The following is an 18001-nucleotide window of genomic DNA, read 5'->3' as shown; positions in this document are numbered from 1 at the left end:
AACACCACAAAATCTTATAATCTTTTGTTGTAGAGTTAGCCACGAGTAACTTTAAACACAGGCTCCACTATAAATTGCTATTTGGCTTTGGGCAAATCATTTAACCTCTGTGAGACTCAGTTTCCTCATCTGTAAACTAGATAAAGAATTAATTATTAGGAAAATAATAATAATACCCTTAATTCATAAAACTATATGTAAAAATCAAATAAGATAAAGAAAACATGAGACATTGCCTTGTGGTAATGAGTATTCTATAAAAATGAGCAATTATTATTATATCCAGTCTTTTAAATGGGATAGAAATCACTGTTTGTAAATTCACCTGTTTAAAGGCTGATAACAGACTTCCTGGGAGTTCATCCTATCATTGTAAGAAGAAAAAACACAATTGGAAACATAATGGAAGAACTAGATCTCCCATCTTTTTACTATGTGCTAGAATATTTATTCCATCATAGGTTTTACACATCATACCTGGTAAAATGTAGTATTACACAGTGAATGGGAGCTTTGGAATCGATAGAGTTTAATCCTAACATCACCTGCCATTAGCTGTGTGAACTTAAGGAAGGTATTTAATGTCTCTGACCCTGACCTAGGGTTTCCTCACTGTAAAATGTTAATACTTACCTTACAGAGTTATTATGGTGATTAAATAACATATCTTTATATTTGATGGTAACTATAACATTGTAGCTATTAGAAAAAGGCAAACACCCTGAACCCCTCCTAAAACCCTATAGTGTTTTCATTTTAAAAATCGATGATCTTAAAAAAATATATAAGCAGATACATGGTACCGGTAGCAGGCAACCTGAGAATCATGAAAATTCCAAAGCACTATAAGAAATGTGCTTTTCACAGAAGAGGCGTTCTCGTAAAGCAGGTCTTGTCTTGTCTGTATACAACTGTCTATTGATGTGAAGTCATTCAACAGAGACTCCAAGGAAATGGACTTTGCTCACAGTATCTCATGACTTTAAGGGGCCTTATCACATCAGACTCTCAGGTCTAAAGGCTGACAGGCAAGCTGTGCTGGGAATGCAGACAGTTTTAGCAATCACTGCCAAACAATATACAGTGGTTTTTTCTACAGTGTTTTTCATGACAGTATTAGTTTTCCCAAATGAATGTTAAGCTAGAAGCTACAGAAGTCTTTAACATTCAGCAATAATGCCCATGATACTAGACTGATAGCCATGAATATGACTGATTCAACAACTATTTATTCAATGCTTACTGCATCCCAGGCACTGTACATGCCCCAAGAATAGAAGAGTATTTAACATACTACTTGGGCAATGTCTTCCCTCAGAGATCTTACACTCTAGAGGAGGGGGAAAAATTAAGAATTACAATGCTATAATGGAAGAACACAGGATGCAATGGAAACTCACAGTAGTACATCTAACCAAGGGGATAGAGGTGAGAGGAGAAGGGAAAGGGAGCCAGCAAAAAATTTATTAGAGAGAGTAATATATTAAAGAGAGTAATATTTTGGTGGGGTTTTTTTTTGTGGAATTTTTTGGAGGGGGGAGAGAGACAGCATGTGCGTGCAAGAGCTGGGAAGAGGGGCAGAGAGAGAGAGAGAGAGAGAGAGAGAGAGAATGTCAAGCAGGTTCACAACATGGGGCTCCATCCAAGGACACTGAGATCACAAACTGAACTAAAATCAAGAGTTGGATACACAACCAATTGAGCCTTCCAGGCTCAATTTAACATTTAAACAAAAGCTTAAATACAAGCAAGACAGACTAAAGCATATTTAAGAAACTAAAAGAAGTTCTTTATAGCTGAAGCATTCAGATGACATGGGTCAGAGGAGGCCTTTATAGGTCATGCTGAGTCAGGATGGGATGCAGGAGTCTGAACATATAATAAAAGTCAATCACTTTAAAACAATCAATTGTATTTCTATATATCAGCAAAATGTAGAAAATTTAAACATGTATCATAAAACATCAAAAAACTAAAACAATTTCAATGAATCGTGGGAAATACCCATATATTAACAATTAGTTTATTTCAATGTTTTGTAAAGAAGACATAACAAACAAAGGCATATATACCATTTTCTTGGGTTGGAAGACCCAATATTATAAAGATGTCTATTATCAGCAATTGTATTGATAAATACATTAAATGTAGTCCCAATCAAAATAGAAGCCAGATTTTCTTTTCTGTACAGAAATCCATAAGAAGAAAATGCAAAAGAACAAGGTTAAGCCTTTTATTGGTCATGTTAATGGCCACAGCTCTATTTATATGAAATATCCCGAATAGGCACATCCATAGTGACAAAAAAGTAGATTTCTATCCTTGCCAAGATGAAGAAAAGTGGAAGAACTTTAACAGATAATAAGACCAATTATAACCAGAGAGAAATTAAAACAGTGAGAGAATAGCAAAAGAACAGACAGATCAATGGATCTTGGGTCTTGCAAAAGGCAGGCATGTACAGAGCCACGAGTCTAAGGCCAAAGTGAACCGTCAGTACAAGAGAGACAGGTTTTCCATACATGGTACTGGGTCAATGACTATCTGTAGAAAAAAATAAGTCTTGATTCCTATCTGATATCATACACAAAAAATCAGATCCTGGTGAATATAAATATAAATGTAAAAAGTAAAGTAGTAAAGTGTTTAAAAAATACGGAGTAACACCTTTATGACATTAAAATAGGCAAATATTTCCTTAACTGGGCACAAAAAGTCTTAAATATAAAAGGAAAGACATAAAATGGAACTTCTGTTCATGTAAGGTATCACTGAGGAATGAACTAGCAAGCCACAGAATGGGAGAATACATTTTTAATGAATATTTCAAACAAAGAACCCAAATATATAATTTGTTAAGAATTTCTATCTTTAAAAAAATAAAGCAGGGGGAGAGGTGAAACACTTCAATAAGTATTTCACAAAGGAGTATATGCCAGACAGCAGAAACAGGAAATAGTATTTAACCTCATTAGTTTTCAGAGAAATCAAAATTAAGACTGTGAGGAGACACAACAATACACCCACCAGAAAAGCTAAAATGCAAAAGCCAGAAAGTACCCAGTGATGACAAAGATGTAGGGCAAGAGATCTGGTACACTACTGGGTAGAGGGGAGGCAAATTGGACACCAGTGCTTTGTAAGACTTTGCACACAATCTACTAAAGCTGAAGATATGCGTATCTTAGACTATGCAATTCTGTGCCTAAGTTTATATCCCTCAGAAATGCATAAATAAATCTTCATTAAGAAGCATATACTAGAAAGCTCAGGGAAGCATTAATAGTTCCAAACTAGAAATGACCAAAAGCCAAAAGCCAGAATAAATACATACTTCCATTCACCCAATGGAATACTATTAGCAGTAAGAATGAACTAAGACTACATCACATGCAGAGTAGGATGAAACCTACAAACAAAATGTTAACCAGAAGCCAACACATAAAATTTACATATTATAGGTTTCTATTTGCATAAAGTTCAAAATGAGGCAAAACTAACTCTGGTTTAATAAGTCAAGGTAGTGGTTAGTCTGGCTAGAGATGCCTGGAATGGAAAGGAACGTGAGGAAGCTCCTGAGACTCTGGGGTTCTTACAATGCTCTGCTTCTCAGTGGAGATGATGCTTATATAAGTGAGTTCATTTTGAAATTTTGAAAATAATGTGTGTGTGTGTGTGTGTGTGTGTATTTGTATACTTTTCTGTATGCATGAACTTGAAAATACTTTCAAAACATTTTTTAAATTCTATCAGCATATTGGTACAAAGATGACTATCTGAGCCTGTGGAGAAGAAGGAAGGACAACTACTGAGTATGGAGGTCTGACTGTTTGTATGGTATTTTTACTCACCTTTGTCCTGTAATGCAATTTGTTGCTTATGCAGTAATGCCACTTCCCTTCCCAAAGCTTTCTTCTGTCTTTCCAGTTCATTTCGAAGCACCAAAATTTTTAATTGCAAGCACTCACTTTGTTTTCTCTAAATAATTAAAAAGCACAGGTAAATTTATGAATATAAAACTCATAACTATGTATCATTAAACATTCACAGTGTTTCAAAATGAATAATGGTTCAAAGCACTTTAATATTCATCCAAGTTACAGATCTCTGAGTAACTGAATTATCAGCACCTGCCATTTTAATGGAAAGACTATAGATATATAGAATAAACCTAAAGTCTGAGGACAGTTCCTTCTAAGAACCCAAAAAAACACTACAAAATTTCTGAGGCCTCTTTCCTGAAATCACAATACAATTAAAACAAAAAATTATTTTTTAGAGATAAAATTCTCAAAAACTTAAACATAGAGATATCCCAGGACCTAGCAATGCTCCTCCTATGTATTTACCCAAGAGAACTGAAAACATGTCCATACAAAAACCTGAATATGAATTTTCATAGCAGCATTAATAGCCAAACAGTGGAATCAATCCAAATGTCCATTAACTGAAGAACAAAAATATAAAATTTTCTATCTAAATGATCTAAAAATAGTCTATCTGTACAATGGAATATTTTCTCTGGCAATAAAAGAAATGAAGTACTGATGAATGCTACAACCCGGATGAACCTCAAAAACATCATGCTAACTGAAAGAAGCCAGTTTAAAAACGGCACCAACTCCATTTATATGAACTGTCCATATTAGGCAAATTCATAGAAAGAAAAAGTAGATTTCCATCCCTGCCAAGCTGAACCAAGGTGCTCTGATATCCCACAGATTTCAGAGAAAGCCAAGTAAGGACCTGGGGCTTTTACCCCTTTCAGGCAGTAACCAACCAATCCCCCTATAGTTTCAGTGGATACCACAGGGGGAGCCCAGACTTAGAGCAAAATGAGATAATCCTCTCCCTCCCTGCTGGGCTGTATCAGAGGTGACTTAGTGGACAGTGAGAATTTTCCCTATTACACAGTGCTAATGAGGCCTCCCTATCCAGCATATCAGTGGAGGGTACATGGGGAACAAAATCAAGGCACTCCTACTCCTCCCTGCTAGGTGGGTAGTCGTGGAGGCCTGCTGGAGAGCTGGAACCCCCATTCCTGGCCAAAAGTAAGGATGCTCCCTTCCCCTAAACTCCCGTCACTTAGGTGTCAATGGAAGCTGCCTGAGGAACCTGGACTTTTATCCCACCTGGCAGTAATGAGATAGCATCTCTCCCTTCCCTACCAGAGAAAGGTGTATCAGAAAAAGCCAGATAAAACAGATTTATGTAAGATCCAGACACTCATAACCTAACACCCCAAATGTATAAGTTTTAATTAAGAAATCACTCATCATACCAAGAACCAGAAAGATGCCAAAGTAAGTGAAAAAGGATAATTAATAGATGTCAGTACTGAGATGACAGACTTGTAACAATTATCTGACAAAGATTTGAGTGGCTATCATAAAAATGCTTCAGTAACAATTAAGAGCATCTCTGAAATAAATGAAAACATAGAACATGTTGGCAAAGAAACAGAAAGTCTCAGTCAAGAAACTGAAAATATAAAGAGGAATCAAATGGAAATTTTAGAGGTGAAAATCTCAGTGTAATAAAAAACTTCATAAATGAGCTCAACAGCAAAATGTAGGAGAGAAAAGCATCTTTAAGCTAAAAAATAGAGCAACAGAAACTACCCAAGTTAAATAAGAGAAAGAAAATAGACTGTAAAAAAATGAAGAGTCTCAAGGGACCTGTGGAGCTATATCAAAAGATCTAATATCTGTATCACCAAGTACAGGGAAGAAAGGAGAAAGAGAGCAGTAGTAAAAAAGTACTCACAGAAATAATAATGAAATCTTCCCAAATTAGGCAGAAGGAATACATCTATAGATTAAAGAAGCTAGTGAACCCCAAAGAAAATAAATTAAATGAATAAAATTACAAAATAAGTAAACCCAAATGCTGGAGTTTTGAAAAGGTCAATAACTTTGATAGAACTCTAGCCAGGCTACAAGAAAAGGAGAAAAGACAGAAATTACTAAGATGAGGAATGAAAGAGGAGTCATCACAACTGATCCCATGGACATTAAAAGAATAATTAAAGAATACTATAAACAACTCTATGGCTACATATTTGGTAACTTAGATGATATGGACCAATTCCTTGAAAGATAATCTACTAAGACTCACAGTAGGAAAAATAATCTGAAAAGTCATATATGTGTGTGTGTGTGTGTGTGTGTGTGTGTGTGTGTGAGAGAGAGAGAGAGAGAGAGAGAGAGAGAGAGAGAGAGAGAAATAATTAAATCAATAACTAATAACCTTTTAAAATGGAAAATAGCAGGCCCAGATGGTTCCACTGGCAAATTTTACCAAACATATAAATAAACAATACCAAATTCTTTAAACTCTATTCCAAAATATTGAAGAGCTTCCTAACTCCCTATAGGAGGCCAGCATCACCCTAATACCAATATCAAACAAAGATTACAGACTGATCTCTCATAAGCACAGATGAAAATCATCAACAAAACAGTAGCAAACCAAATCCAACAATAAATAAGAATTATATACCATAGCCAAATGGAATTTATTTCAGGTATGCAAGGCAGGTTCAATATCAGTAATCAATGACATTCATCACATAAACCAGGCTAAAAGAGAAAAGTCATATCAATAGATGCTAAAAATCATAGGACAAAATTCAACATTGATTTATGACAAAAACTCTCAACAAACTAAGAATAAAAGAAAACTTCCTCAACTTGGTAAAGAAAATTGCCAGAAAACCTACAACTAATACCATACAGATCTTCTTCAACCTATGATGGGGTTATGTACCAATAAACCCATCATAAGTTAAAAATATTGTAAGTTTATATGCATTTAATACAACTAACCTACTGAACATTACAGTTTAGCCTAGCCTACTTTAAATGTGCTCAGAACACTTACATTAACCTACATTTGGGCAAAACCATCTAACACAAAACCTATTTCATAATAAAGTGTAAAATATTTTAGGTAGTTTATTGAATACTGTACTGAAGGTAAAAAACTGAATGGCTGCAAGGGTACAGAAAGGTTAGAAGTGTATCAGTTATTTGCCCTCAAGATCACATTGTTAAATGACAGGTGTGGTTTATTGCTGCTGCCAGGCATCAAACATGTATTGCTAGCCTGGGAAAATATCAAAATTCAAAACTTGAACTATAGTTTCTACTGAATGAGAATCATGTTTATAGCATCATAAAGTAAAAAAAAAATCTGACATCAGGTACCATCTATACCTAATAGTTGGAAACCAGATGCTTTCTCCCTACACTGGAGGACAAGGCAAGGATGATCCCTTTCACGACTATATGAAAATGTACTACAAGTCCTAGCTATGCAATAGGAAATGGAAATAAAGCAATACAGACTGGGGGAAAAAAGAAACAAATCATCTTTATTTATATATAATTTGATTGCTTATGGGGAAAATCTCAAAGAATCACTCCCCCATCTCCTGCAAAAAGCCCCACAAAACCCAAAGCCTCTTGGAACTAATAAGTGACTATAACAAGGTTGCACAATACAGGGTTAATACACAAAAATCCATTTCTTTCATATATAACAGCAAGGAATAATTAGATTTTAAATTTAGGGGCCTCTGGGTGGCTCGGTTGGTTAAGTGTATGACTTCAGCTCAGGTCATGATCTCATGGTTCACAAGTTCGAGCCCTGCATCAGGCTCTGTGCTGACAGCTCAGAGCCTGGAGCCTGCTTTGGGTTCTGTGTCTCCCTCTCTGTCACCCCCCTCTTAAAAATAAACATTAAAAAAAATTTTTTTAATGGGCAAAAGATCTGAACTGTCACCTCACTGAAGAAGATATAAAGATGGCAAATAAGTATTTGAAAAGATGCTCAACATTGTATGTTATTAGGGAACTGCAGATTAAAATAATGAGATATCACTATAGGTTTACTAGGATAGTAAAGATTCAAAATACTGACAATACTAAGGCTGGCAAGGATGTGGACCCACAGAAACTGTTGTTCATTGTTGGCGGAAATGCAAAATGGTATAGTCCCTTGAAAAGATGGTCTGACAGTTTCTTACAAAACTAAACATAGGGTTAGTATATGATCCAGCAATGATGCTTCTGGATATTTACCCAGCTGAGCTGAAAACTTATGTGTCACAAAAACCTACACATGAATGTCTATAGCACCTTTCTTCTTTCATCTTAGAAGCAATCCAGATGTACTTCAATAGGTCAACAGTTAAACAAACTGGTATATCCATACTATGGAATATTATTCAGCAATAAAAAGAAATAAGCTATCAAGCTATGAAAAGTCATGGAGGAACCTTAAATGCATGCTGCTAAATAAAAGCAGCCAATCTGAAAAAGTTACATACTGTATGAGTCCAAATACATGACAGTCCTGGAAAAGGCAAAACTGTGGAGACAGTAAAAAGATCAGTGGTTGCCAGGGGCTTCTGAGGGAGGGGGGAAAGGATGACTGGGCAGAGCACAGGGGATTTATAAGTAGTGAATTTACACTGCATGATCCTATAATGGTGGATACATGACGCACATTTGTTAAAACGCAGACAACTGTACCATGCAAAGAGTAAGCCTACAGTAAACTACAGACTTAAGTTAGTCGTATTGTATTAATATTAATATTGTATTCATATTGATTCAACAACTGTAACAACTGTACATAGATGTTAAGAACAAAAGAAATTGGGAGAAGAGGGAGAACTTTCTGTACAATTTTCTGTAAACCTAAAACTACTCTAAAAAATAAAGCCTATTTTTAAAAAAGGGATAGAACTATACCTCAAAAAAGCCAATTTTACTGAATGTTCATTTAATAAAACAAATCCCAGACACATTCTACCAGAGATACAATTAAGTTTGCTCAGTAAGTTTGTTAACTTATCTTTCCATTAAAATACTTCCTACTTAAACCTATGACACCATACTCTAAACTTTACTCAGCCTCTCTTTTAATCCAAATACCTTTAGAAGCCAGACTTTGCCTATAGATAAAATCTGAAATCCTGCACCCACAATGAACATATATGTACTTGTATGTTTGCACTCACACACAATTATTGCACTATGAATGTATGTGCCCTTCTCTCCTGCTCTTTTTTTAATTTAAAAAAATTTTTTAAGTTTATTTATGAGAGACAGAGATAGCATGAGTGGAGGAGAGGCAAAAAGAGAGAAAGACACAGAATCTGAAACAGGCTCCAGGCTCTGAGCAGTCAAGAGAGAGCCTGATGAGAGGCTCGAACTCACAAACCATGAGATCATGACCTGAACCGAAGTAGGACGCTTACCCGACTGAGCCACCCAGGCGCCCCACTCTGCTCTTTATCAACAGTGTCAATAATATACTTTTCGTGATTTCCCATGGCACAAATCTTAACTGAATAGTAATACTTGGCTGTACCTAGTAAATCGTTGTTTTCTTCCTAAGATATATACTAATTAAAATTGTAATGAGGAAAAAAAACCTATTCATTAAATAAACTTAATAGCTTTACCAAGCTGGTAAATTTAAAAGACAAATTCAGCATTTCTATTCGATTCACAGATAATGAAGAAGCAAGAGCACTCAGTGAGATGAGTAATGGTATGGCTTCGTTGAAGCAACGGGCATGGAAAATGACTTGGCAGTTGCGTGTAAAGTACTTCAGAGCTATCGTTTCTCACCCAAAATGCTTTCTTCCTCATTTCTGAAACACTGATTCTAAACAGATGGCATGATCATCTGTTAAAGACATTCAAGCCAAGAAAACAAGCAGAACAGCTTATTTCCAATCATCATTATTATATTTGACTGGAAAGTTCTATGAAATGTGAAACATTCCTAAGCAATTTTTCTTGAACAAAGCAAACATTTATGAAGGGCATACTATGTGCTCCTAAATGAATGAGAAACGGTGTCTGCTTTCTAAGAGCTTTGGATTTATGGAGATAAAAGCCATTCTGCCATGTCAACCAAATGTAAAACCAAAGACAAAAGTCAGTGAGGTTGTTTATCATTAGGGAAAAAGGAACCAAGAAACAATTTGGGTTTCTTTAGTAATTCAAAAGTATGATCATGACAGGTTAGGGTGTTTTTATATCACTGAGAGAAAAAATATATATATACATTCTTGGGAAACAGTCTTTTTTTCACAAAGAGGTTAAGTATTCAGTTTTTATAATCTGAATTTTTCCAGAAAACATGTAAACCGAATTCTACCTGGGCAGAGGAAAAAAGAAACAACAGAAAAAAAATAAAGCAACTTTTCACAGACCACGGATATGCCTACTTAGAGGGTTAATCTGCTCTATTCCAGGGCACACACTCAAAAAGAGAATATTTTCTAGAATCAAAGAACCAAAGGTATAAGTTAAGCTAAAGACTAAACTAATACAGGAAGGCGTGTTTACAGTATGTTTGTGTTATGGTCCATATGCAGAAACTGGCCCATTTACAGAACTGTATCAAGTCATTCAAAACCAGGATGGTTGGCTTTAATTTCTGACAAGTAGAGTAAACAAACCTAACCTAGTAGGATCTGGTTCTGCTTCCTTTCTAACGCATCTGACATAAGTGCTCAAAGACCTTAATGTTCCATAAGCATCTTCTAATGAGTTTCTGTGTTCTATTTATCTGTTTACTCCTAGTTAATGTCACCTGTGCATCTCCAATGGACCACAATTCATTGGATATTAGTGTTTCTATACAACATGTATCTGATCTGAAAATCACAGACAGATTCCACTATTTGCAAGCATGCACATTCCTATTTACAAAGACAATGATGGGCCATGTTAAAAGATTCATTTCAGAATGACAGACTAATTTGTAAATGACATACTAAAGGAAACAATTTTCTTTAGATCACATTGGAGCTAAAAGGCCTGAGGCAAAATGTTCTGAAAGCATGGTCCAGGAAACTGAGAATTTCTGAGACCATTTCAGAGTCTGTAAGATCAAATATATTTTCATAACACTACTAAGCTGTTATCTCCCTTTTCCATTCTCATTCTCTCATACTGCAGAGTGGAGCTTTCCAGAGTCTCTAAGACTTGTGGTATTATAACAGCCTGATTGGAGAAATAAATGTGAGAGTCCATTTGTCTTTATTAACCTAGGCATCATCAACAGATACACACTAAGTTCTCTGAGGTCTTGATAATTCTTAATAGTATAAAGAAATCTTGAGGGGCACCTGGGTGGCTCAGTCAGTTAAGCGTCCGGCTTCGGCTCAGGTCATGATCTCACGGTTTGCGGGTTCAAGTCCCGCATCGATTCTGTATCTCCCTCCCTCTCTGACTCTCCCTTGCTCTCACTCTCTCTGTCTCTCAAAAATAAATACAGGGGCACCTGAGTGGCTCAGCTTAAGGTTAAGCGTCAGCTTCGGCTCAGGTCATGATCTCACGGCTCGTGGGTTCGAGCCCTGTGTCAGGCTCTGCGCTGACAGCTAGCTCAGAGCCTGGAGCCTGCTTCAGATTCTGTGTCGCCCTCTCTCTATGACCCTCCCCTGCTCATGCTGTCTCTGTCTCTAAAAAATAAATAAAATAAATAAAATAAAAAATAAATAAATTAAAAAACATTTTTAAAAAGTCTTGAGACTAAAAAGTTTGAGAATGGTAGATTAGGACACACTCATCTATATTAATTTTCCCACAAAACCTGGAAATAATTAACAATCTGGAAAGAAAAAGTTTGAGAACTATGGCAGTTATGCTATGAGAACAAATTTACTTGTAAATGTTATTTCTAGGATGTTTCTTTGCACTTACAGCTACTCAACCACCAAGAAAGGGGGGAAAATTTCCTTAGAAAATACTTAATCCAGGGGTGCCAGGGTGGCTCAGTTGGTTGAGCTCAGGACATGACTTCACGGTTCATGTGTTTAAGCCCCAGATCGGGCTCTCTGTTGTCAGCAGAGCCTGCTTCAGATCCTCTGTCCCCTTCCCTCTCTCCTTCTCCCCTTCTCATACATGCGCATGCATGCTCTCTCTCTCCCCCCAAAATAAACTTTAAATAAATAAACAAACAAACAAACATTAAAAAAATACTCAATCCAATTCATTGACACAGTGGCAATATCAGGCCTAGAACCCAGATCCAACTAGGAAGATAAAGCAAAAAATATATATTAATAAAACATATACAAGTTCTATCTCTGCTGTAAGAGAATGAGCACCTAACAACTGGTCCTTTAATCATTACATAATAGCTACAGGCTCTAGATAAAATACAAAAAGCTGCTACCTAAGAATTCTGGAGATTGAGCAGTGACAGGTAGATTTTGGAGTTTTGTGAACTGGTGCAAGCAACCAACATACAGAGTAACTTTCCCCTTTTCTGTAGCTTTGTCCTGAGGGTGGCTGCAGTCAAACTCCAATGAAAGACAACTATCTCTCAGGACAGAGGACCCAGGTGAACGAGATCAGGCAATTAAGGCCATCAAAATGGAGGAAGCTGGAGAATGAGCACCCAGATTCTGTTTAAATTCAATCTGAGTCTCTCAATCCTAAACAACGCATGCATGAGGCAAACAGCAGCTATGACTAAGGGTAAGAGAACTGAACTAAATGAAATCTGAGCCAATGTCCACTGCAGGCATGACAGCTTGAACCTAACCAAGTAAACTACCTGCTAAAATAACATTGTGGGGCACCTCAGTGGCTTAATCAGTTAAGCTTCAAATTTTGTCTCAGGTCATGATCTCCCAGTTCAGGAGTTCAAGCCTTGTGTTGGGCTACAGTGCTGACAGCTCAGAGCCTGGAGCCTGCTTCAGATTCTGTGTCTTACTCTCTCTCTGCCCCTCCCTCACTCATGCTCTGTCTTTCTCTGTCTTAAAAATAAATAAACATTAAAAAATATTTTTAAAATAAGAACATGGATAGTCTTCAGAGGAAAGTAACAAAATCCAGAGAATCCACAAAATTATATTCATATTGTGCAGGATACTATGTAGTATTACCCAATATGTGAAAAGCCAGAAAAATATGATTCACTCTCCAGGGAAAAGACAACCCACATCCAGCAACCCCAAGATGACCCAGATGTTAGAATTATCACAAAAACTATTATAAATATACTGAGTAAGAAAAAGTAAAATATCCTTATACTGAATGAAAAGATATGAAATCTCACCCAAGTACTAGACAAAGTAAAATGCTCTCATAATAAATAAAAAGATATGAAATCTCAACAGAGCACTAGAAAATACTAAAAATATTAAAAGTAGGGACTTCTGCTTCTGGCCAAGATGGAAAAATGAACAGTGCTCAACTAATTTAACCAGGCTACTGTAATCCTAATACCAATCTGATACAATGATTTAAAACATTGTGTTCCAGTATCCCTAATAAATGTAGCACAAAAGCCCTTAAATTATTTCCAGATCAAATCTAACAAGATACAGAAAAAGAGCAATACTGTAACCAATTCAGAGTTATTCCAGAAATGTAATGTTAAACATCTGAAATTAAGTATGGAGAATTAAGAAGAAAAATCACATGCTCATTTCAATAGATGCAGAAAAAGCATCTGACAAAATTCAACATCCATTCATGATAAAAACTCTCAGAAACTAGGAGTAGAAAGGAACTTCCTCACACCAATAAAGGGCATAACTTCCATTATATTTAATTAAGAAAAGCTTACTCATTTCCCCTACGATCGGGAACAAGGACTTCCCCTGCATCACATTTATTCATTATTGTACTGTACATTCTAGCCACTGAAATAAGTAAAAAAAAAATAAAATAAATAAATAAATAAATAATAAAAAGCATATAAGGCACTCCAAGTTTGCAAGTATGACTGTTTACACAGAAAATCCCAATAAATATATATACAAAATAACTACTAGAACTAAAAAATTAATATAAGACTACAAGATACTAGGTTAATAAAAGGAACTATATTCTTTTATACCAGCAACAAACATATGAGAAACAAAAATTCAGAAACCATCCCATTTGCAAGAATGTACCCCCAAAACTCCCATAAAATATATAGGAATAGCTCTAACAAAAGATTTCCAAAATCTCTACAGTGAAAGCTGCAAGAAGATATTGAAAGAATTAAAGAAAAATCTAAATAAAAGAGATCTATGCCCTGTTCCTGGAGTGGAGAACCTGTTGTTGCTAAGATGGCAATTCTCCACAAATTGATCTACAAATCTTTATCAAAATTGCAACAGGACTTTTTTTTTTTTGCAGAAATGGACAAATTGATCCTCAAATCCTTGGAACTACAAAGAACCTAGGAAACCCATAGGAATTTTTATAAGAAGAACAAAATTGGGGGACTTACCGTATGGTTTTAAGACAAGAGATCTATAATAGGAGAATTTGATATTGGTGGAAGGTAGACATATAGATCAGTGGAGCAAAACAGAAAATCCAGAAATAGATGAAGACATATTTGGTCAACTGACTTTAGAAAAACATTTAAAAACAGTTAAATTAGTAAAGAAAAGACTCTTCAACATATGATGGTATATCAGAGGCATATTCAAATAGAAAAAAAATTATCTCACTTAACTCAACAAAAAAAAAACTAGTGTGAAATGGATTGGAGGTCTAAATGTCAAGCCCAAAACTACAAAACTTCTAGAAAAAACACTAAAGAAATTTATGTGCTTTTATGTTAGTCCAAGATTTCTTATAAAGAAAACAAAAAGCCCCTACTGATAAAATAACATTAAAAAACACACTATTTCATTTTTCATTAAGCTTATAAATTTTTGCTCTTTAAAAAGAATCATTAAGAATATGAAAAGGCAAACCACAGAATGTAAGAAAATATTCTCAACACACATATCAGAAAAAGGACTTGTATGCATAAGAAAGAAAACTACAAATGCACATGCAAATGTGTACGTATACACACACACTCTCTCTCCCTCCTTCCTCCTTCTCTGTCTCCCTCTCTTCTCTCAAGCCCTAAAGCATTAAATATAATACCCATTAAAAATAAAGGAAAAATCCCATTAAAAATAAGGGGAAAAACATGAAACTACATGTATAGTAGGAGTGAAAAAAATAAGTAAATAAATTATAGATAATGGGAGCTAGGTTTCTCACTAACAGAAAAAAAGATAATACAAATAAACAAACTGAGGTAGAAGAATGAACTCTGGGGTGTTAGAGTTGAATGTATTAGTATGAAGTCATGTTAAATTTAATACACATAGAGATACTTGTGTGTACCAGCTCTGTCCACTGTGAGGGCCTCGAAGCAGTTACAACCCAGTAACCATAAGCATACCTAGTACCCAGATCTTGTTTCTAAATACCATTATCCAACGGAAGGAACAGGACTTCTTGGAAAAATGGCTGATTCAGGGTTGAAACAGAGGAAATACAAATTGAGCCTGGATCAGAGAGTGCCAAAACTTTTAAAGAGTGCTTTAAAAAACAAACAAGTAAAAAAGAGAGGCAGGTCAAAAGGACATGGGAGCCAAGCTGAAGGAGCACTCAACGTCACAAGATGAGCAAGAAAACAAATAACACAGTATTTGATTATAATCTAAAGTATAAGATAAATATATACAAGTTCATACTGATGAATAAATAAATAAATGGGTCAAGACAAATGTCTGCCCTCAGGAGGTGGAGTGTAAGTCCCTTCTATTGGAGCGTAGCCTGGACTTAGTATCTTGCTTTCAAAATATGAGCATGGAAAAAATACTCCAAGGGAAGTATAGTGGATAAACCTAGAGAAAACCTTAACCAAGTGATTAAGGCAAATATCAACAGGGATTCATAATGGTGATTTAAATACAGGAGGAGGGAAAGGAGCCAAGATGGCAGAGAGGAAGGGAGCTCTGTAAACTTCGTCTGCCCCATCTATCGAACTGAGAAGGACATTACTCTCATCTGCAAGAGCGGAAGGAGAAAATATGGACTCCAGAAAGAAGAGAACCTCAAAGATACCTGAGTGAGTGAGTGTGAACTGGGGAGATTGGAAAACGGGCCAGCCTCAGAGGGCAGGGGAGGTGGGAGCCCCAGCCCAACACGGGGCAAGCGCATGGAGCCCAAGAGACAAAGGGAAGTGACAGAGAGACTAAACACGCTCATAGTACTGTCTCTAGGGAAGAGATAAAGAATGCTTAACCACACATGGAGAGAGAAACTCACTCCATAGATAACTGCTGGGTAGCCCAAATCCCAAACCCAGGTGGCGCAAGGGAAAGAACAGCTTCCAGCCCTGTGCCATCTTGGCGGGGAGTCAGCAGCCTCGGCAGCAGCGGCGCCAGGGGCACTCACTTCGACCTCGGTTTTGGGAGTGGGAGCACGCACCTCATTTCCACGATGCATCTTGCCCCCAGCAGTGGCCGCGCGAATCCTGAATCCTGGGTGCAACAGGGAAAAAAATAGCCCCACACCTACGCCATCCCGGCAGGGAGTTGGCAGTCATGGAGGCCTGGGGGCATGCTCTGGCTGCAGGAGCTTCCAGCTCATTTCAGGCAGCACACACAGCCTCGGGCAACAGCTGCACAAAGCCAAGAGAAACTCATTCCTCCCCCAACGCGATCGCAATCCCGGCTGGGGTTGGGAATCTGCAGTTGTGTCTGGGACAGCGCACACTTCACCTCCTGCTGCGCATCGCTGCACACCATGCCTCAGGCAGGGGCAGCCAAAATCCCTGCCTGAGCCAAGACAAACTGATTCCTCCCCCTAAGAAGCCAGCCACCAAAGCAAATACATCTCATCTGTGGTAGCATAAAAGTACATGGACTGGAACTCTGAACTGAGGCGGGCCTGGAAAATACAACTCAGCTCAACAATGGCACAAGGAGATCTGACTCATTAGAGTAGCCTACAGTGCATAGTTCCAGCAGAGCCTGGTGTGCCACCATTCTACTCTCTGCAGACACCAAGGCGGAGCCTCTGAGAGCAGCCTCCAAGACCTACCACCCCAAACCATGCCTATCCACAAGGGGGAGCTGCTGCTTTTTTTTTTTTCCTTTTTCTTCTTTTCTTCATTTTTTTTCTTCTTTTTTGTACTTATTTTTTATTATTATTACCTTTTCTTTTACTTAAATTTTGAAAAAATGTTACTCCTTATTTTCCTTTCTCCCTTTTTTTTTTTTTTTTAACCTTCTTGGAATCCAGATATATCCTCCTGTATCTCATCCTTACCTCTCCCCTCAACTGGTCATACACTTTTAGACTGTCCACTGTCCTTTGTTGTCTCTGACCCCCTTTATTTTTTTTCTTTTGTTTCTTCTTCTCTTCTTTTCGTCTCTTTCCTCTCCATTTTCCTTCTTTTCCTTCCCCCTTTTAATGTGTCTGTTTGTTTGATCTGTCGGTGTGTTTATGTGCTTCTGTTCCCTCTGTGTTTGTCTGTCTGTTTTCCTTCTTAGAGCTACACCAAGAAATAAGCCAAAGTGTGCATGATGGTGAGTCCCAAATATTGCTGAGTAGGGAAATAAAATATTCAAAGGCACCACAAGAGAAACTGAGACACACCATTAAAAGAATATCTCCTGAAACGACAGGCCCTGGACAATCAATAAGCCTCCTTTAACAGAGAAATATTAACAGGTGCATAGTGCACAACGAGCTTTCTAAAGGTGACAAGAAACATAAAACTAGCAAAATGACAAAACGAAGAAACTCTCCCCTAAAGAACCTCCAGGAGGAAGTCACAGCCACAGAACTGCTCAAGGCATATCTAGACAACATACCGGATCAAGAATTTAAAAAACTTGTCATAAAATTAATCGCTGGGGTTGAAAAAAGCATCAAAGAATCAACTGAGACAATTACTAGGCACTTTGAAAATAGGTGTGATGAGTTAAAAAAGGCTATAGATGAGGTGAATAACAAAGTGGAGGCAGCCACCTCAAGGATTGACGAGGCAGAGAGAAGAATAGATGAATTAGAAGATATAGCAAAACAGGAAGCTGAAAAAAAGAGAGAGAAATTAATCCAGGAGCAGGAAAGGAGAATTCGAAACCTGAGTGATACAATCAAATGGAACAACATCCGGCTCATAGGAATTCCTGAAGAGGAAGACAGAGAGAAAGGGCCTGAAGGGATACTAG

The 18001-nt window shown here is 37.0% G+C and overlaps 1 protein-coding gene across 2 annotated transcripts in view; it reads right to left on the bottom strand.

Annotated features, from left to right (window-relative positions):
* UVRAG (UV radiation resistance associated) overlaps positions 1 to 18001 on the bottom strand; it is a 297755-nt gene that overhangs the window by 145826 nt on the left and 133928 nt on the right. For both annotated transcript variants that reach the window (XM_029956114.1, XM_029956115.1), the window contains one exon: positions 3852 to 3978. In XM_029956114.1, coding sequence (XP_029811974.1) covers positions 3852 to 3978 — 127 coding nt within the window. The remainder of the gene's footprint in view (positions 1 to 3851; positions 3979 to 18001) is intronic.

This window comes from Suricata suricatta, chromosome 11 (assembly GCF_006229205.1).
Source record: "Suricata suricatta isolate VVHF042 chromosome 11, meerkat_22Aug2017_6uvM2_HiC, whole genome shotgun sequence".
Lineage (NCBI taxonomy): Eukaryota > Metazoa > Chordata > Mammalia > Carnivora > Herpestidae > Suricata > Suricata suricatta.
The sequence above is the reverse complement of the archived record's forward strand: the minus strand, read 5'-3'. Positions and strand labels throughout refer to the sequence as shown.